The following is a 21,503-nucleotide window of genomic DNA, read 5'->3' as shown; positions in this document are numbered from 1 at the left end:
AGAGGGCCTCACTAAGTAGCTGAGGCTGTCCGTGAACCGTGATCCTCCAGGTCTCAGCCTCCCGAATGCTGGGATTACAAGCGTGCGCCACCACGCCCAGCTTATTGTCTGCTTTCATTCTCAGTGTTTTTTGTGAAGTACCTGAGCTGGTCCCAGGGTGCAAGGCTACCCACCGGCAGTGGAGGGAACCCTGTGGGCCACCGTGTCCCAGAGCCTCAGCCGGACTGTCACACAGGCAGTGGGTGCGGCTGGCTTTGCCCACGAGGCGAGGCACAGGTGTGAATCACGGCCATAAAGAAGCTGGGTGGATGCTTCAGCCCTAAGTAAACAAGAGTCAATGTGTAGCTGAGCAAGTGGCCTGTTTGATTAAGGCCACCTCTGACTGTTTATTTGGTGGTGGTGGTGGTGGTGGTGGTGGTGGTGGTGGTTGTTGTTATTATTATTATTATTATTATTATTATTATTATTATTATTTGTTGTTGTTGTGCAGTACTGGGGATGGAAGCCAGGGGCATTCTACATTAAGCTACACCCCCAGCCCTACTGTTTTATTCTTTATTTTGAAACAGGGTCTCACTGACTTGCAAAAGGCCTAACTAAGTAGCTGAGGCTGTCTGCAAACCGCGATCCTCCTGTCTCAGCCTCCCGAATGCTGAGATGACAAGCGTGCGCCACCACGCCTGGCTTCAGATGATCTCTTGTTGAAGAATGTTTCTGTGTTCTTGGGAAGGTCTTTCAGGAGGTGAGCATCCTCTGTGGAGCATGGGAACAGCATACAGGTTCTAGTCTACGGACAGCCACCCTGTGATATCTGATGGTGAGGCAGCCGTCTCCTGCAGCCTGTGCTTGGGGAGAGAGGTGCACAAAAGGCTTGTGAGGGGGTGGCTGAAATTAAGAACATCCCCAGCCTCACCCACCCTTGACCACAGGTGCAGCTGGATGCAGTTGGTAGCTTCCCTTGGTAAAGGTACCTTGAGAGTCAGTGATATCCCGAGGGTCTAGCTGGGCTCAGCAAGAGCCTCCACACCCCAAACTGATCAGCCATAAAGGCCCTTGGACAGGAGGGTTTGTGAGTAGTGACCACGTTGATGGATTGGTTGTTGACTGATTTGGTTAATACCCCAATAGCATGGCTCTCCTGGGAGGCAGCCACTGGGTCTGTGTGAGCCAGCCCACGGTACCTCCTTGTTATTTCAGTGCTATTCTAACTCTTGTTTTAGATTTTTTTCTGTGCTGGATGCAGAACATGAGCCTGGGCTCCTCCTTCCCTGAGGCTCCTACCGCCTTGCCTGGCTTTCTTCTCCTGGCTCATCACATCCTGCTCTGATCCACACTCCCCGCTTCCTGCCTCTCCTCTTGCTCGCACTGTACGCTCTGTGCACATGCTCCTGGTTTCTGGTTGCACCCAGGTCCAGCGCAGTCCCTCCAGCACTAGGAGTAGAACCAGTACAGGATGCTTCGGTTACAGATGTCAGCGAGTCCCTATTGAATTAATAATGAGTGAATGAAAGGTCGCACATGTTTACCATGCTGGGCTCTAACTGGGGGCTAGCGTTGGCCTTTAAAAACATCTGGCAAGGCCAGGTGTGGTGGTGTATGCTTGTAATCCCAGTACTTGGGAGGCTGAGACAGGGATCGCAAGTTTGTGGCCAGCCTCAGCTACTTAGGCCCTCCAACTTAGTGAGACCCTGTTTTCAAATAAAAAAATAAAATAGGGCTGGGATGTAGCTGTGAGGTAGAAAGCCCCTGGATTCTACCTCTAGCACGAAACAAACAAATAAATAAACGTTTGGTTTAGCCAGGCTTGGTGGCACATGCATATAATCCCAGTACTTGGGAGGCTGAGACAGGAGGATCACAGGTTCCAGGGCAGCCTCAGCAAGCAATGAAACTCTCATCAACCTGGAAAGACCCTGTTTCAAAATAAAAAGAAAACAGGGCTGGAGGTGTAGCTTGGAGGTAGACTTCTCCTGGGTTCGATCCCCAGTGCCACAAAGCACAACAAAACCATCTGGTGTGGTGGTGAGGGTGAAGGTCCCTCACCCTTGCCTCCTATTGAACTCCCTGATGTGGCTTGAAAGACAGTGTCCTGATGTGACTGTGTTTCCCAGGGAAGTCAGTAATATGATGGCTCTCCTCCAGGTTCCCGTGGCCCACAGTAGGTCTGCAGGACAGTGTGGCCGATGGCCCTTGGTGGGAGGAGCATGACTCAAGAGAGTGGTACAGCAGGGCTGGTATTGCAAAGCTGGGCTTTCTTGTCTGGGGACCATTTGCAGACTCCAACGGGGCCACAGAATCACCATGCCTGGGGACGTAGGACGGGAACGGAGCCCTGGATGCGGGTCAGTCTAAGCAGGTCAAACATTGAGCTGGATTTTTAGCGCGCGCACGCATGCTCGCGCGCACACGTGTGTGTGTGTGTGTGTGTGTGTGTGTGTGTGTGTGCACATGTGCTTGTGCACAGCTTCACAGGAAGCTATTTGGGCGCAGCTCTTGGCCACAAGCTAAGTGAGGAGGGAGGTTGATCTGTGCAGCCTTCCACTTGCACTATGACCTGTGTGTGGACCGGCACCGCTGGGTACGGGACCTAGGTGTAGACAGGGCAGGGGTGGGATGCTCAGAGTTGGAGTCAGGGTCTTGACAGTTAAAGTGGATGGATGGGAGCCTGGCAGTCCAGCATTGGCCTCTCCTAAGAAGCCGAGGCCCTGCACCCTGGACGGTTACATCCTTTTTCTGTTCCTCTGTGTTGTGCATGTTAAAGCTTGCAGGTCGAGGAGGTGTGAATGTTAAAGCTTGCAGGTCAAGGAGGTTATCTATAGGATCATCTTCTTCTCCTTCTCCTCCTCCTCCTCCTCCTCCTCCTCCTCCTCCTCCTCCTCCTCCTCCTCCTCCTCCTCCTTCTTCTTCTTCTTCTTTGCAGTACTGGGGATGGAACCCAGGAGCATTCTACCTCTGAGCTCCACCCCCATCCCTGTTTTTTATTCTTCATTTCGAAACAGGGTCTCACTGCGTTGCAAAGGGTTTCACTAAATAGCTGAGGCTGGCCATGAGCTGTGATCTTCCTGTCTTAGCCTCCCAAGGTGCGCCACCACGCACTGCTTCTTTTCTTAGTACCCTGTGCAGAAACTATAACAAAAATGCAGAATTTTCTCTTGTTCCCCACTTGTAACTTATATATATGCCGGCCGTTGGCTTGCTGGTCTTGGCTGACGACAGGCATGTGCGCTGTGCACTAGCGGGGTGTGAGGTTTCAGTGCGGGGCCCCTTCTTCCTCTGGCTCATTTGGACTGCAACGGGGCTTGGGGAGGTGGGCATTCACTGTCTTACGAGGTTCCTGGGACACAGAGATGTTTGAGAAGCAGAGGGGGGCTTACATGCTCATTTATAACTTGGTAAATATGTGTAGAGTGTCGTATAAAAGATTCTGACAACCTCGTCGGACCACAGCCTGGATTCCCAAGGCCCATGGAGACATTTTGAAGAATAGCAGTTCCAAGACAACATATAACAATGTCTGGCCTCCCCTAGCCAGACGGCTCTGATGATGAGAGCTGTGTTGGGAGCCAGGTTTCTTTTCTTTCTTTCTTTTTTTTTTTTTTTTTTTTTTTTTTTGGTGGTACTGGGGTTTCTGGAAGCCATTCTACCTCCGGGCTACACTCCCAGACCTATTTTATATTTTTGAAACAGGGTCTCTTACGCCAGCACGGCTGGCTTCGAACCTGCGCGATCCTCCTGTCTCCGCCTCCCAAGTGCGGGGATTACAAGCGTGCGCCACCACGCCCGGCGTGGGAGCCAGGTTTCTTAAACATGGCTCTGGAAGCCCCTGCAACCAAGGGACTGACGTGTGGTGTGCGGACCCGTGGCTGTGGAGCCAGGCCTCAGGAAGACAGGACCCGCAAGCTGTGGGGTCCAGACAAAATGAGAAATGGCTGCCGCCTGCCTCTCGGGGGTTACACAGGGCTGGATGAAGAGCAGGCGGAGATGTTCTTAGCACGACTTGCATGCGGCCTTGAAGGAAGCTTCGCAGCTTTTCATCAGTGCAAGTCATTTGGTCACAACTAGTGTCTCCTTGTTACTATATTTTTCGTTCTTTCATGAGGTTGACATCTGTAAACTTCCTGTTTATTAAGAAAACTCACTTTTTGATTTATTGCTTGTTAAACAATTACTTTTTTTTATTACTCGAGGGATGCTAAGTCTTTTAAAAATATCAAAATAGGTCAAGCCTTTGCCAATTTCTGATGGTTTTTGCGCTCCAAAACTAGTAACATTTCTTGCCTTTTTGCAACATATACATTACAAACATTCCTGTCAGTTGTTTTTGTCTAAATTTGTTTGTGGTGTGTTTTAAAGTTTGTTTCCTGTCTGCAGAGCTTTCTAGCTTCTCTGCCATTTTTCCATATAAAATCTTTAGAGATTATTATTATTATTATTATTATTATTATTATTATTTTGTGGTACTAGAGATTGAACTCAGAGGCTTTCTGCCTCCAAGCTATACCTCCAGCCCCATTTTAATTTTTATTTTGAAACAGGGCCTTGTTAAATTTCTGAGGCCGGCCTCAAACCTGCTATCCTCCTGTCTCAGCCTATCAAGTACTGGGATTATAGGCATGCATCACCATGTCTGGCTTAGAGATCATTATTTTTTAATAGCTACCTAATACTTTGTTGGTATCTAATATGTTTGTTTGTATTTTTTCCTTTGTGCAGTCTAGATATATATTTTTTTAATTTCATGGCAGAAAGGAAGCTTTGCGATCACTCTAATCTATTGCTGATCCCGGGCGCTGCGGTGCCCACTCACACTGTCTGGACCTGGGTCCTCAGGGAGGGCTGGTTGGCATCAGCACTGGATTAGCTCTTGGCATGAGTTTGCTTTATTAGCCCAGCAGGGGTGGAGACCAGTGAACACACCAGGCACATGGAAGCCTTTGCCCACAGCATCTCTGGGTGTCTGCCTTCAGCTCTGTGAAGTGTGAGCTGCCAGCAAAGAGCCTCAGCTGGTGGCCAATTCCTGCTTCCCGAATCCTGCATACCATGTCCCTCTTCTGCCTCCTGGGGCAGGTGGCCTCAGGCTGCGCTTTGGTGGGTAGTTGGTAAAGTGGCATTAGAACGCGCTTTTCTCCGTGGTCACTGTTGGAGCAGGTGGGCAAGCTGTATAAAGCATGGGATGGCATAACTGGCATTCGGTTATGGGGCTGCCCACCCCCAGCAGGGCGTTGGTCTCTCCTGGACCAGGAGCGTGCCCGGACTCTGACTCCTTAACAAGGCATCCAGCTCCCTCCTTTTGGGTCTGGTTCCACACTCGGTGAGCAGCACAGAGGAGGTCTTTCCATGGGAATATGCCTTTTGTAGGAATTGGAGGGACCTTTACCAGGACTTCTGGGAGAACTTTCTATTGGTCAGATAGAGGTTCTTCCCCCATTCCAAGAGACTTGGGCAAGGAGAATGAATGGGGCTGTCGTCACTGATGTGAGCTGGACATCCTCACACTGGGTCTCACGTCACCGCTAGGCTTGTAGAAGACCCCAAGGAGATCTTATATGAATATGGCCTGTACCCATCAGTACTTAACATACTACAAACAGAAACTGATGCATATTTAAAGTACTTAGTGCATTTAAAAGAAACTGTGATGAACCCAGTTTATAATAATGTAAACACCCTTTTAAATGAGAAATGATCGTATTTTTCAGAACAAAAGGTTGAAAAAAGTAGCACTGCTGTATCTTTTGTGATTCTGTTTTGCAGTCTTAGTAGAGAGGCTGGTCCCTCCTGCCTGCTTCTGTGTTCAGTCTTTCTTTCTTTCTTTCTTTCTTTCTTTCTTTCTTTCTTTCTTTCTTTTTTTGCAGTACTGGGGATGGAACTCAGGGGTATTCTAATAGTCTTTTCAGATTGTCATAGGTATTCTGTTTTGATTCCATACCCAAACTCAACTGATAGTTTGCTAAAGTTTGGTTTCCTTGTGAATCTAACATAGCATTCAGTAATTTTTTCTTACTCTTTTATTAGAATACACCGGCCTGTCATACACACTGAATGGACATTTTACCCATCAGGAAACATTATGCACCAGTCACTTGGAAATTATGGCCCACTGACTTACCCATACATGTCAGTATTCAGACATTGACTATATAATCTCAAGAAAACCCCCACATTTGTTAATACCACTGATGCTTTTTATCAGAAAAGTAGGAGTTGTCAAGCTCCTGTTTCAGTCATTATACAAGTCTTCAAAAAGTTGAATTCCACTGGAAATCTCACATTTTCCCACTGGTGTGTTGTGACAGGCTTAATTGTGTTCACTTCTGAGAAACTGACAAGCACTTCTGAATAATCACATTCTGCCTGCCAAGAATCTTTCAGATAAAAACAGTGCTCACAGTGCTCCCTAGCTGGGCATGGTGGCACACACCTGTAATCCTAGTACTTAGAAGGCTGAGACAGGAAGACTGCAATTTTAAGGCCAGTGTCTGCAATTTAGTGAGACTCCACAACATACTGAGACCCTATTTAAAAAAAAAAAAAAAAAAAAGTCGTTGAGGTTGTAGCTTGGAGGTGGGATACCCTGGGTTTAGTTTCTAATACAAACACCAAAACCAAACCAAAGCAAGACAGAACAAAAAACCAAAAAAAGAAAAAAAAAAAAAAACCCTCACAAAGTTCCCTAGGAGACAGCTAGTTTAGCTGATAAGCACAACTGCGCAGATCCTGATCTCTGGTCTCATGCTGAGAAGCTCTTCCGGTGGACTTCCCCTTTGCCTGCTGAGTCAAGAAGAGAGCTTTCCTCAGGATTCCTGATTTGGTAAAACTAATCATTCTTGCTGCTTCATTAGGACGTTCTTAGCTGGCATTTGTACAAACGCTGCCGGTGGGTGGTAGTGATGAGAAGCAGGGCGGCCAGTACACACTGGTGTGTATGTAATGACAGCAGGGTGCGGTCAGTTTTACCCACTGGGTCACTGAGAGAAAAGGAAAGAAATACCTTAGTATAACTGTAAGAATAATTTTGACCTCATAATCCGTGTCAGGTCTTGGGGACCTGAGAGGCCCGCAGAGCCCCTGGGCTATTCATGGCAGGACCTAACCCCCCGTCTGGGGCTGACCTTCCTGTGGCTCAGCAAGGGTGTTGGGAAAAGCTAGACTAAAATTCTGCGGGAAAAGGGTGTGTGAAATGAACGCTGAGTGGGCAGGACCAGTGCCCAGTATATCTCACAGTGATGAGAGCCCAGTATATCTCAGAGTGAAGAATGCCCAGCCTCGCTGTCTTAAGAGACCGTGTTTCCAAATTAAAAAAAATTATATATATACATACACACACACACACACACACACACACACACACACACACACACACACATAGCCCAGACATATAAGGTACCCCCAATACCACCAAAAAAAGAACGCTCAGTATATCTCGCAGTCAAGAGCACCCAGTATATCTCACAGTGGAGAAGTCAGGCTTTTCCTGACAGGCATGGTGGTTCTCAAGGGATGCTAGACATTTCTCCCAGGAGGTGAAAACAGGATGTTTAGACCAAGCAGCTGGAGTTAGCCTGGGGAGGCGGGAGAACTGTCAGCCTGGGGCCCCCTGGGGGATCTGGAATCTGGGCATCCTCCTGAGGGGGCAAGACTTGAAACCTGGCTGTCAGACTCTGCTTTGTAATGTGTTAGAAAGACTCAAGTGTGCCACCAGGGGAAACACTGACCTTCAAGGGGCATGGCTGGCTGCCACCCCCACGGTGTGCCCTGAGGGGTGTTCCTGAGGATCAGAAATTGTTAACGCAGGACATTGCCTTGTGCAGGACGCGGGGCGGGGCTGAGTGGGGCTGTGCTGCTGTGGTGGGCAGCCACGACCACCTACGGGCCGTCCAGGCTGCTGGTGCCTGGGTACAAAGCCCATGCGTCCATTAGCTTGAGAAGGGCCCCTGCCCACATTTCCAAAGCAGAGGGCTGGTCATAGCACCTGCCTGAGGGTGGTATATGTGACCTCACTGTAGTTACGTTTCCTGATTCATCCCTGCACTGGCCCTTGGCTGTCTTGGCAGCCACACAAGCCATCACTGTGAACGTATACGCCACTCACCCTTCCGTGGGCCAGAATCATTTTTCTTTCTTTCTGTGTGTGTGTATGTGTATAGGGGGGTGGAATTGGCTGGCTTTGATTTGGGTCTTACGTTTTTTTCAGTGGAGTTTATTTTGATCAGAAGATTTCTCGCCACATGTGCACGTTATACCCATTAGAAGATGAAGAATATATAGCCAGGCGTGGTGGCACACGCTGGTAATCCCAGTATTTGGGAGGCTGAGACAGAAGGATCGTGGTTTGAGGACGGCCTCAGCTACTTAGGCCCTCTGCAACTCAGTGAGAACCTGTTTCAAAATAAAGAATAAAAAATAGGTCTGGGGTGACGTTCAGAGGTAGAATGCTCCTGGGTTCCATCCCTAGTACTGCCAAAAAAAGGAGATGAATAAACATTTGGTCAGTCAATAATCTCAAAGACCTCAGAGACCCAGAAAGACAGCTTAAAAAAAAAAAAATAAAAAAAAAAACAGATCTTGCACAGATGCCAATCGAACTAATAACTGGGGTACGACTAACCGCTGGTCCCTGGTGAGCTTCTCTGAGAGGTCCTCACCCAGCCCTACAGGACACTTTTGTGACTTCAGTGTTTCACAGACGACAGGGGCAGGGTGAAAGCCAGGGATTTCCTAAGCTCCCAAAACCTCAAAGCACCCCGCTGGAATCTGGGGCTCACCTCCTGACGCCTGAAAGATGTGTGCTTTAGGGCTCCACAGTCAGGCGGACATCACTTTGTAGTTTGAAAGCAGGGTCCCGTGAAGGATTCCATTTGACACCGGGATGGCTCAGAAAGGAGCTCAGAGCCTTGGGGGACTTGTGCACCGCAGCCCGGCTGGAGGGAGCAGAGCCCAGACAGGAAGCCCAGGAGGCTCCCCCATGGGCTGGCTAACTTGGGGGAAGTGAAGGAGGCGTCTGATGCCCCCAGGGCGACTGTGATGGGGTGGCTTGTAGGATTGATTGCCTGGCTTCTGAGTCTCTCCACCTTGCCGCCTGCCCCTGCGCCCCGTGGAGATGCGCCCGGCCTTTTAAGGCTCAGCCGAACAGCTGCTGTGCGGGGCGGAGGGCCTGTGAAATCTACATTGGTTCCAGCCTCCGATGACACAGGCCTCTCTCAGTTCACACAATGGCCCCTGTTGAGGGATTCCCCTGTAGGAATTTAGACATGGATTTATTCTGACAGCTCGTCCTTAGGTTGTCCGGAAGTGGGACAGCGCGGAAATCAAATGCGTGACCTTCTCACTCTCGCCGAGGCTCCGATGTGGACTCTCAGGGCTCCTTTTCAAATTTCTCTTCTTGTCATCAGAGGTCAGCTATATTTTCTAGGCACGTGCATGCGAATGTTCTTTATTGCTCAGATCCACTGCCTGTCTTCTATTGGGTTCTAACCTGTATGGACGGATCCCTTGAAAAACCAATCAGCTTATGACCCTACTTTCAAAGAAACGTCCACGTGGACCATCTGAGCGATTGCTAACAGAGACTTGTTGCAATTTAATTCTTTTAATTTAATCCTTTTTTTCCTGCAGTACTGGGGATATAACCCAGGGGCATTCTACCTCCCAGCAATACCCTCAGCCCTATATTTTATTTTTTATTCTGAAACGGTCTCACTGAGCTGCAGAGGACCTCACTAAGTAGCTGAGACTGGCCACAAACTGCGATCCTCCTGTCTCAGCCTCCCAAATGCTAAGATTACAAGTGTGCGCCTCCACACTCAGCTTAGTTCTTTTTTCTTTTTTTAGTGCCTGGGGACTGAACCCAGGACCTGGTGAACGCTAAACATACACCCTACATTTGAGCTGCATCCCAACCCTATTACTCGGTTCTTACCTGCCACAAGCCCACACGGATTTCTGCCTATACGCTCGCTGCCTTGGGTCCCAGGTGCATAGGCCCCTGGTGAGGGGGAGGCTTCACCTGGCCTCAGCCGGGCTCTCTGAAGAAGTTGGAGAAAGCATCGCTGCTCAGCTTGCTGAGACACTCACATTCTTTCTGTTTTTTTTTTTTTTTTTTATCTCCTTCAGCCTGCAAGTATTCCTGCCATAAGAAATGTGAAGCCCAGGTAAGCATTCCGTGACTTTCCCGTGGGACTTTCTCGGGCTGACTTGGCCTTCGCTGAATGAGTCGTAGAGCAGGGGGCCTCTTTGGCTCGTGGCCACAGAAAGGAGACTTCGGGAAAGGCGGGTGCTGCTGGAGATGTGGTTATGGGGTGTATACATTTCATCTCCAGGATAAACTGAAGAGCTTTGAGATTCGTGTTTTTAATGACCGAAATCCATTCTTGATAATTTGATCTCAGTGATGTTTCGCTTGGCTGTGCCACTAGCTCTTTCTGGGTGACAAGTGACCCCGGTGTCTCCTGGCGCTGGCGTGCTGATGTGAGAACAGAGAGGGGGTGGGGAGTGGGGGCCCCGGCGTGCACCTGGTCCTGAGGACCCGTCCGGCCTCTTTGAGGATATTTGTGCACTTGGTTGGGCTCTTAGAGTTGCCCCAAGACCCTGGGAACCCGAGCCAGGAAGAGGCTGCGCTGAGCTTGGTGTCCCTGGAGAGGTGCGGTTGCCCCGAAGCCGTACCTGGTCGGGTTCAGTACTGTGGTGAGGGAGTAGCCTGGATTTGGGGGACCCTGGGGAAGGATCTTGTGTTTCCCTCCAGTCATGTGCATGCACCCCAAAATTTCCTAGGCATGTTGTAGGTGTGGGGTCCCTATTGATTGTCACACCCACAGGGCGTGTACAGGGGTGTGCAGTGTCCTGGCAGGTTGCTCCTGTGATGTAGGCCCAGGAAACACAATTTCCGAGTCTTGGGGTTTAGCTGTTGTTAGGACCCCATGGGTCAGCGTTCCTGAGAACCCCACCCTCTCCTGTGTCCCAGCGGAATGCTGCTTCGGAAGCAGGATTCAGGGTGCCATGAACAGGTTCTGTGGGCAAGTGGGGACAAGGGGACTGGTTTCCTCCACCCTGTCCACCACATGCACACACAAGCACTTATGCACAAACACTATACTCATGTGCACACACACTCATGCACATATACACATGCACATGTCATGCACAAACACATGCCCACATACTCATGAACAAACATACACGTGTACGTACTCAAGCAAAACTTCCATGTACACACAAATGCATGCACACTTACACTCAAGCATAAACCTGTGCACACTCATGCATGCACACAAATAGATCTGAGCACGTGTGTGCACAAACACACGTGCACACACATAAGCACACAAATTTGTACATATGTGCACAAATGCACATGCACAAACATGCACACATAAACACATTGTGCACACAAGCACAGATGTGTGCACATTTTCTTATACACATGTGCATGTGCAGCCGCACATGGTTGGAAGAACTAGACTGGTCTAGTTCTTTGAAGAGACAAATAACCTTTCAACATTTCTTTTTTTTTTCTTTTTTTTCTTTTTCGTGTTACTGGGGAGGGAACCCAGGGGCATTGTACCTCTGAGCTATACCCCCAGCCCTATTTTTTATTCTTTATTTTTGAAACAGGGTCTCACTGAGTTGCAAAGGGCCTCACTAAGTAGCTGAGGCTGGGTGAGGCTCCTGTCTCAGCCTCCCAAATGCTGGGAGTACAGGTGTGCGCCAGCACGCCTGGCTCGACATTTCTTTATGGAGACTTGTGAGCCGAGGCAGAGAGGCTGGCTCAGCGTGGCTGGGGCAGCTCTGACTGGAGCACAGGCAGCACCCGGCCACTCCTCGCCCCAGGTCAGTGGGTGTGCTTCTCCCGCGTGGGGTGGAAGGCCGCAGGGAGCCCTTGCTCTCCCTTTCCGCCCACTCGGCCGCTCTGAGGAGGCTTCCTCTTTCCAGCCTGGCAAGCATTCTTGTCCACACACCCCGATGGGCAGGGCTGATTCTGACTGTGGCTTATCTAGGCTTCCTGCGCATAGACAGGCTTCTTTTGGGGGTGCTGTACACCTTGGGATTGAGAGATCGTGTCACAGCAGAGCGCCCAAATGCGAGGTGAGTGTGAGACATCCCGCATTTGGGGTGTATCTTAGACTTGGAGGACCTAGGTACGCCCCTTGCCTCTGGGGCTTCTGTCCTGGTGACCTGCATCCTGAGTCTTGTCACCAGTGTGGGGCGGGATTAGGGGCGAGCTGTCCCTCTGTCCCGGTCCTCCTGCACCTGGCTGCATTGCCCGGCTGGCTGCCTCTTACCCAAGCTGCGGATATGAACCTGTGGCTGCTCCTTCTGTTTCTGACTAGTTAGGAGGTCAAATTCTTGGGTTCAAAGAATATTCTCGAAGCCTTAACAATCACTGGCTCTGGCATTTCTAGCCACAGACTTTGGTAGTTTGCTGAGGGATGGATAAACTTTACTCCTATCAGATCTTGGTAGGGGGGAACATTTCTGCATTAATTTTTTTTTTTTTTTTTTTTGGATAATACAGCTTTCAGTAGCAGGAGAGAATGCCTCCCAGATTAACAAAGCACCTTCTCATCCCCAAAGCATAATGCCGGTGTTGTTAGGGATATGAAGGCCATAAATTCTTGGCAGCTTTGCTGAGCTGGGCAGCTGGGGAAATGGCTTAGTCTTCCAGGAATTGGAATGTGGTTTCTCCTACATTTTTGTGCTTGGGTTTTGGGACCTTGATTACTATGTGTATATAAATCACATTTGGGATCTGGATTCTTAACTGCTGGGTGTATGTGTGTTACTGCCAGGCTTTCTGAATGCTATGTGTCCTCCTTTTGGGAGACGAGCAGCTTTGATTGGGAATGGGGGCTTGGGTTTGACCTCTTACCCATGGGCCACGATGACGGCACGTGCGCCCTGCTCCCTCGTCAGTGGTCCCGGGGCTCGCGCTCTTCCTGGAGTGTGTGACTGGTGGGTAGTGGAGCTGATGACCGTGGTCATTGATCTGTGTGGTCAGTGCCACCGTCACAGGCTCCAGTCCAGGCCTGCCATAACCCACTAGCACTGAGGGTGTGGAGATTGTGTTGCAGGAGTGTGGACCCAGGCATCCCTGAGCCACAAATGGAACTTTTTTTTTTTTTTGTGGGTCTGGGGAAGGAACCCAGGGGCATTTGACCTCCGAGCTATACCCCCTGCCCTATTTTTTATTCTTTATTTTGAAACCAGGCCTCACTGAGTTGCAGAGGGCCTCACTAAGTAGCTGAGGCTATCCACGAACCGCGATCCTCTGGTCTTAGCGTCCCGAATGCTGGGGTTTACAAGCGTGTGCCACCACACCTGGCTCAAATGGAACATTTAAAGCCCTGCTGGGTTGGAGTTACCATCTTCCTAAGTCACTGGACAGTGTGTACCGCAGGCTGGGCCGATGGCTCAGTGGGTACAGTTGGAGACAGAGACTTGGGCTTTCATCTGCAAGGGGACTTTTGCTTGAGGTCTCGTCCCTCAAGTTCAAGGTGAAACCCAATCCCTAATGTGGTGGTCTAAGAGGTGGGGTCCCTGAGAGGTGACCAGGTCATGTGGGTGGAGCCTCATGCATGGGATGAGTGCTCTTGTAAGAGAGACATCGGAGAGTTTCCCTTTCTCTCTACCACGTGAGGACACAGTGAGGTGTCCTCACCCGACCCCACATCTGCCGGCACCTTGGTCTTGGATGCTGCAGACCCTGGAGCCGTGAGAAGCCCTTGAGTCCGCTGTGTAAGTGCCCGTCTAAGGTCCTTTGGGAAGGCGGCCCACACAGGCTACACCAGCCCAGTGCCTCAGCCTCTGACCTGGGAAATAGCTGAGACGATTCTTTGCTCTAGAGAAGGCAAATCATCGATGTAAAATCACTTCGCAGTGTGGACTTTCAGAAGTTCTGCCTCCTGGGGAGCTGTGCTTCCTCATTTGGGCCCCTTGAGCTGTGTGGGCCTCGTGACTTGGTTTTTCTTTTCCTTTGGTCGGTTGACTCATTGACACGAGGGGAGAAGGAAGTAGAAGAAGTACAGCAGTTTTAAGAAGGCAGATGCCAGTGCTGAGCAAAGGGGGTAGAGATGCTAATTGCTGCCCTGGGAGTGCGTAGGGTGGGGCTCTTGGAGCTGGACAGCAGGTGGAGCCCATGACACGGGAGTCCCTCTCCGGCCACCTGTGGGTTCCCCGGGCGTCGGTCCTTCCTAACCTCGGCTCCCCTGCTCCATAGAGATGCATTTTGTTTAGGGTACGAAGTCTATGACCCAAATCATCAGAGGCCATATAGACCTCCAGGTAAATTTTTGCAAACTTTAAGACCTCACCGGGGAACTGAACACGTGGGTCAGTGGAGCCGGAGCATTCTCTTGGGCCAGTGTTGAACAGCTCATAGAAGTTCTCAACTCGGCACCCACTCGATCCAGGGCAGGACTCTGCTTCTGGCTCCCTGGGGTGAGGGTGCCCTCGGCCTGCCTCTGTGACCTGGCATCTCTTATTGGTGACATCTCTGAGAAGTTCAGCTCTCTGCAGAGACCCTGGGCAGAGATCGCATCTCTCCCTCTTGTGGTTGTCATCTGCCGTGGGACACACGCTTGTGTTTCTGCATTGAACGTCCTTGTCCTTGCCATCGCCTGGCTGGTGTAAGGTGTGTCCAGGAAGAGGACTGGAATGAACTCCTGCTTTGCAGAGAGCTGCGCTGTTGGCCGCGGCCCGCTCTGCTCTGCTGGGTCCGAACCCAATTCCTCAAAGTCCCGGAAAGTCGCACGCGGCTCTGCTCTCTTGGGGCAGCGTCCCGAGGGCCCACAGGTGGGCAGCCAGGTGCCACATCCTCTTAGCCCCAGTTGGGCCCTGTGCTGGCACTTGTGAAGGAATGAACTTGGTGCCCAGGGTGGGACACTTAGATCATCATGTGCTCCTAGACCTTCCCAATGGCTCTTAAGTGGCGGGCTTTATTTACATGGACTCAAAGCTTTTCTTAGGAATAAATGATCCTTTTCTGCTAACTCATTTTTTTTATCTTCCTAAGTCACTGGTTTAAAAAGGAAAGATCAAAGCTGGGCGTGGTGGCGCACGCTTGTAATCCAAGCATCTGAGAGGCTGAGACAGGAGGATTGTGGTTTGTGGATAGCCTCAGCTACATAGTGAGACCCTTTGTAATTCAGTGAGCCTCTGTTTCAAAATAGAGAATTAAAAAAAAAAAAAAAGGTATAGCTTGGAGGTAGAATGCCCCCGGGCTCTCCCCAGTACAGAAAAAAAAAAAAAAAAAAAAAAAAAAGATCAACAAGTTTTTCATAAAAACCTGGCCCCTGTGAGCACAGAGTTCTTGTGTCCAGCCTCACCTGGCCTCTGTGGTTCTGGCAGTACGATCTCCGTGAGGCTCAGCTGCTTCATCTGAAGGTGGGACAGGCCATCATAGTTCAGCAGGGTGTTTGGGGGGGGTGACAGGAGGCAGGGTCCGAGGTCTGTCCTGTGGCTGCCTCCTGAGGGCACAGAGGCTGAGGCACAGCCAGCATGGCTGCAAGTTTGCAAGAGTGTGGGCCACTGTGCTGTGTCCTCCTCAGGCAGTCTCTGCAGGTCCTGTTCTTTTTTTTTTTTTTTTTTTTTTTTTTTGCGGTCCTGGAGATGGAACCCAGGGGCATTCTACCTCCGAGCTACACCCCCAGCCCTATTTTTATTCTTTATTTCGAAACAGGGTCTCACTGAGTTGCAAAGGGTCTCACTAAGTAGCTGAGGCTGTCCGTGAACTGTGATCCTCCTGTCTCAGCCTCCCAAGTGCTGGGATGACGAGTGTGCGCCTCCACGCATGGCTCCCTGTTCTTGATTGTCTTGGGGGCAACAGATCCAGGACCAAGTGGTCACCCCTCCCTGCCCGTGTCCTGCCAACCGCCTTGGTGTTCTTCTGCCTGGCTCTGCCACTCCTGGCTGGCGGAGGTGGCTGATTTTAAGGCAGCTAGGCTGACCCATCTGCAAACATTTCTCTTGTTCTGCTCCAGCCAAGAGGTGGAGCTGGGCAGGAGGGGGCAGCTCACTGTCCTGGGGGTTCCTGGCCCCCAGTCCCTGGGCCCAAGACCAAGCGGGAAGCTCTCGCTCCGCCAGACCCTGCGGCTCCCTCACGGATGTTTGCCAAACATGTGTGTTTGTATGTTTAATGTTTGGCAGCTGACTTTTAAAGTTGTTTTTCAAATTAATTGATGTTATGTTTAGAGCAGTTGTAGGTTCACAGCAAAACAGAGGGGAAAGTACAGGGAGCTGGCCACACACTACACAATGTTTCCCCAAACAGCAGCACATCTGGATGAACCCACATCTACACTTGAGGATCCGGGTGCACTCTGGGCACTGGGTGTTCTATGAGTTTGGACAAATGTATCATAAATTGTATCCGCCATCTTAGTATCACTCTGCTAAAGGCAGCTCTGTGGGTTCACCCTTCTGACCCCAACCCCTGGGTATTAATTCCCTGACCCTCAATCTTACCACTGCCTCCGCAGTTCTGTGTTTTCTAGAATGGGATATAGTTGGAACCAGAGCACAAGACTGTGTCTCTTCCAGAATCACTCAGTGAGAGGCACTGAAGTTACCTTGAATGAACTTGACAGGTCATTTCTTTTTCTTCTTCTTTTATCTATTTATCTTTCTATCAATCATCTGTCTATCATCTATCTATCATCTATCTATCTATCTATCTATCTATCTATCTATCTATCTATCTATCATCTATCTATCTATCTGTTTTTGCAGTAATGGGAATGGAACCCAGGGGCATTCTACCTTTGAGCTACACCCCCAGCCCTATTTATTTATTCTTAATTTTTAAAAAGGGTCTCACTGAGTTGCGAAGGGCCTCGTTAAGTAGCTAGGGCTGTCCGCGAACCGTGATCCTCCTGTCTCAGCCTCCCGAATGCTGAGATTACAAGCGTGCACCACGCCCGGCTCCTGTATGTCTGTTTAGGTAAGCATAGGTAGAAGGTAGGATTTGTATTGCAATCTGTTTCTAACACACCACGCCCGGCTTCGCCACACCAGTTCTAACTGAGGAAGATCTGCTCAGATGCCCACTGCTGAAACATAACGTGAGCAGATTTGTTTGCAGACTGGGGCCCCCTCTCCTGGAGGAAGACATCTATGGGGTGTCAGCCCACCAGAGCCTCAGGAGGGAGAACAGGTATCATCTGATCATGGTAGGCAGGCTTTGAGGACAGTCAGGACTCTGAAATATGAGACCTCTGAATAAAAATGAATGTCACTTTTACAATGAAAACATAAGGCCAGGCGTGGTAGCGCAGGCTTCTAATCCCCATGCTTGGAGGTGGAGACAGGAGGATCGCGCTGGTTTGAAGCCGGCCGCGCTGGCTTAATAAGAGACCCTGTTTCCAAATAAAAGTATAAAAATAGGTTTGGGAGTGTAGCCCGGAGGTAGAAGGGCTTCCAGGAACCCTAGTACCACCAAAACAAAAAAAAAAACCCAAAACCCAAAAAACAATAAACAATGAGAACAAAAGTATATGTCCTGGCTTCGAAGGGGTCAGTCAAGGGGTGGTGGTGCAGCTGCTGGAATCAGCCCCTAGGGGTTGCAGGTCTGTAAGTCGCAGACTTGGGTCTGATTCTGATCTTATCAGCCACATGAAGACCTGGGGCTCAGGGTCTCCCTCTGAAACACGGAGCAGCTCCCCTGCCTCGCACGGGCTTCCTCTGCAGGAGCGTGCTCTCTTTCTGAGTGTTTGGCTCATTCAAGTCATTTATCCTGAGAGTCGCCCTGGGCACCAGCAGTTTTCATTGCTGGGAACCATTTCTCCCACAGTGGTGAGATTCGCTGCCAGGCTCTTTCAGGTCACATCTAGCATTTGCATCTGACTCCGTTTTTACGTTGCCAGGATGCATTTTACTGCTAAGCTGCAGGGATGCATGGTGTCATTTTCTAAATTCTCTTCCCAGGAATGGGTTCTGCTTTTGAGCAAATGTGAATGTTTGTTGTTTGTTTGTTTATTTGTTTATTTATTTATTTTTTTCCGTACTGGGGATGAAACCCAGGGGGCATTGTACCTCCAAGTGACATCCCCAGCCCTATTTTTTTTGGTGGTATTGGGGTTCCTGGAAGCCCTTGTATCTCCAGGCTACATTCCCAGACCTAATTTTTTTTATACTTTTTTTTATTTGGAAACAGGGTCTCTTTAGCCAGCATGGCTAACTTCGAACCTGCGCCATCCTCCTGTCTCCACCTCCCAACCTTGGGGATTACAAGCGTGCGCCACTACGCCTGGCTCCCAGCCCTATTTTTCTTCATTTTGAAACAGCGTCTCAGTGAGTTGCAAAGGGCCTCACTAAGTAGCTGAGGCTGGCGTGAATCTGCAATCCTCCTGTCTCAGCCTCCCAAATGATGGGATGACAAGCGTGCCCACCACGCCCGGCTCGAGCATCTCCTTGATCATGAATGCCACACGGTTGCATGCTCTGGCAGTACCCGCGTGCCTGTGCTGTGTCCCGGTGGTCTCCATGCCTGCTCCTCCGGCCTCTCCTGGAAACCGGCAGTGTTCTCTGCTACGGGAATGTCTGGTCGCCCTTGCTGGCTTTAGTCCTGTTTTGGGAGGCCTGCCCCCCTCATCCAGCCACAGAGCTGGAAAAAAAGGACCGAAACAGAACTAAGCTTTCTTAAAAACCTCCCACTTTTAAGCTGTAAAATGAAACTTGTGTTTCTGCAGCCCATCCCCCTCTGGAAAGCTGTTAATTTTAGGCAGGGATTCAGGAAACGCCCACCCCCATTTTTCCACAGAGCACGGAAATAGCTCAAAGGCGCCCTCTCCTCTCCTGGCCTTCCAAGAGCAGCCTCAGAGTTCATTTTGGAGTTTCCAGGCCTTTTTTTTTGACTCTGCTTTCTACACTTGCCCGCAGACATTGAACCACACATTCGCCCCACCCCGCCCTCTCCAGAGCTTTCCAAAGCTGGCAGGCGTCCCTCTGCTCCTGGTGAAGCCTGCGCAGGGTCTGGGCTGTTAGCCCTTGTCTGTCACTGAGAGCATTCCCCTTGCTCAAAAAGTCTTTAAAACAATAAACACACAGCAGTCTTTTTTGGGGAAGGAGGGAGGAAGGGAGAATAGAGAGGCTACATAAATAAAACATGCTGTATAGTCAGAATTTCCGATTTCAGAAATTTTTTTTTTTTTGGCAGTTCTGGGGTGGAACCCAGGGGAATTCTACCTCTGAGCTACACCCCCCAGCCCTATTTTTTATTCTTTATTTTGAAACAGGGTCTCACTGAATTGCAAAGGGCCTCACTAAGTAGCTGAGGCTGGCCGCAAACCATGATCCTCCTGTCTCAGCCTCCCGAATGCTGGGATTACAAGTGTGCACCACCACGCCCGGCTTCGATTTCAGAATCTTAACGTAAAACTTTTTTTCTTTTCTTTTTTTTGTCCTGGAGTTTGAACCCAGAGGCAATTTACCTTGGAGTTACTCCCTTGGCCCTTTTAAAATATTTATTTAATTTTTTTGTGATATTGAAGATTGAGCCCAGAGGCATTCTACTTCCAAGTTATACCCTCAGACCTATTTTATTTCTTATTTGGAAACAGGGTCTCTCATTAAGGCTGGCTTTCGACCTGTGGTCCTCCTCTCTCAGCCTCCAAATACTGGGATTATAAGCATGTGCCCCTATGCCCAGCTTGGATTAGCCCTTTTTTATTTTTGAAAATTTTGATACAGGGTCTTCCTAAGTGGCTCAGGGTCTTGCTAAGTTTCAGAGGCTTGGTTGGCCTACAGCCTGCGTTCCTCCTATCTCAGCCTCCCAGGTATGGGGATTTCAGGCAGAGTCACTAGGTCCCTGGCTTATAGTCATCCCCCCCTCCCTCACCTCCACTTTGGTTTCTTAGCTTTACATTTAAAAAGACTGGGAGTGGGCGGGTTGAGGGATTTGTCTGGCCCTTGAGAGACCTTTTGGAAGCTTCTTTCAGCCTAGCAAGAAATAATCCTTGAAGGGGTCCTAGACCTTGAAGGGGTCAGGAGAAGCAATCTCAGGGGAGTTTAAAAGAGAGACCTGTGACGACTGACTCGCAGGCCGAGGTGGGCAGAGGTGGCTTGTGGGCAACTCTTAGCTGTACGGTTTGGGATACGGGGCAGGAACCATGGTGGGAGCCGACTTGTATGACGGGAGTGGGCGGTTTGCCTCTTGTGGCGTGCAGTGCTGGAGTCTCATGGAGTGTGTTCAGGTGGACGTTCAGAATCAGCCAGTTAGCCATATGCAGCCTGCTGCTCAATTAATTAGCTAATTCATTAATTTTTTGCCTATAGGAGCACATGCTAGGCAGGCACTCCGTCGCTGACCTACATCCCAGCCTGACAGTTGACATGCTTTGGGATTTGATGAGACCTTGTGACCTGTCATCTTCTCTTGGGTTGTCCTTTCTTGCTGGCCTTTCCCAGAGCACAGGTCAGTCATGCAAACCACAGCATCCATTGTGTGCACCTTGGGTCCTCTGGCAGGACGGCTTTGAAGGACATTTCCTCTGTCTCTTCCCTTTTTGACGGTCATCATTTCAGATCTTCTTGAGTTACTGCTGTATGTTGGGCCTTTTCTTCTTCATTAAACTGAATTCCTGAAGATAACAATCTCTTCTTCCTCGCCGTTGACTGCCCTGTGTGTGAAATATTCCCTTGGTCCTTGTGAATGAATGAATTCATAAATGAATGAATTAAAACGAGTTGGCCATACTGACCTGAGAATGGTTCAGAAAGTGGCCAGCCCATTCCTTCTTTCTTTCTTTTTTTCTTTTCTTTTCTTTTCTTTTCTTTTCTTTTCTTTTCTTTTCTTTTCTTTTCGTGGGTCTGGGGATGGAACCGAGTGGCATTCGACCTCCTACTTTTTATTCTTTATTTTGAAACAGGGTCTCACTAAGTTCCCGAGGACCTTACTAAAGTAGCTGAGGCTGTCTGCGAACCATGATCCTCCAGTCTCGGCCTTGATTACAAGTGTGTACTACCATGCCTAGACTCTTAAGATTAAATTAAATTTTTACAGTGCTAGAGATCAAATCCAGGACCCCATGCATGCTAAGCAAGCTCTATTACTAAACTACATCCCCAGTCCTTTATAAAGTTTATTTTGAAACAAGGTCTAAGTTTCCTAGGCTGGCCTTGAACTTGGGATCCTCCTGCTTTGGACTCCCAAATAGCTGGGCTTAACAGGCCTGCTCTGCCTGGCTCTAGCTCATTCATTTTTGCTGTTTTTTTGTCTTTACCAGCGCCCACCAAACGGTGACTGTGAGGCAGCTGCAGTCACTGAAGAAGGGCCATTTTGTATATGAGACCCTGTGGTCTGCTCTCTGGGAATGTGCATTTTCTCAGTATTTTCATTAGCAAAAGGCCAGTGGAAACCAGATTTGAGCCAAGGTGCCTGTTGCTGGTTTCAGGGTGGGGCAGCATGACTTAGGTGAACTGCCCTTGCAGCAGGGCCTTAGACCTTGCTCACAGAGGGACCCTTTCCTGCCAGGAGCCCCAGGGCCAGGAGCCCCCTTGTGTGAGTGCAAGGC

At 49.7% G+C, this 21,503-nt stretch overlaps 1 protein-coding gene across 1 annotated transcript in view; it reads left to right on the top strand.

Moving 5' to 3' along the window:
• Nucleotides 1-21,503, top strand: part of TNS3 (tensin 3) — a gene marked incomplete at both ends in the record, with an annotated part of 191,523 nt that overhangs the window by 9,016 nt on the left and 161,004 nt on the right. Inside the window, one exon of the mRNA XM_080701412.1 lies at nt 10,114-10,151. Coding sequence (XP_080557538.1) covers nt 10,114-10,151 — 38 coding nt within the window. The remainder of the gene's footprint in view (nt 1-10,113; nt 10,152-21,503) is intronic.

The sequence above is a fragment of the Muscardinus avellanarius genome (genome assembly GCF_963383645.1).
Source record: "Muscardinus avellanarius genome assembly, chromosome: 9".
In the NCBI taxonomy this organism is placed as follows: Eukaryota; Metazoa; Chordata; class Mammalia; order Rodentia; family Gliridae; genus Muscardinus; species Muscardinus avellanarius.
Note: the sequence above shows the minus strand (reverse complement) of the source record. Positions and strands in the feature narration are given on the sequence as shown.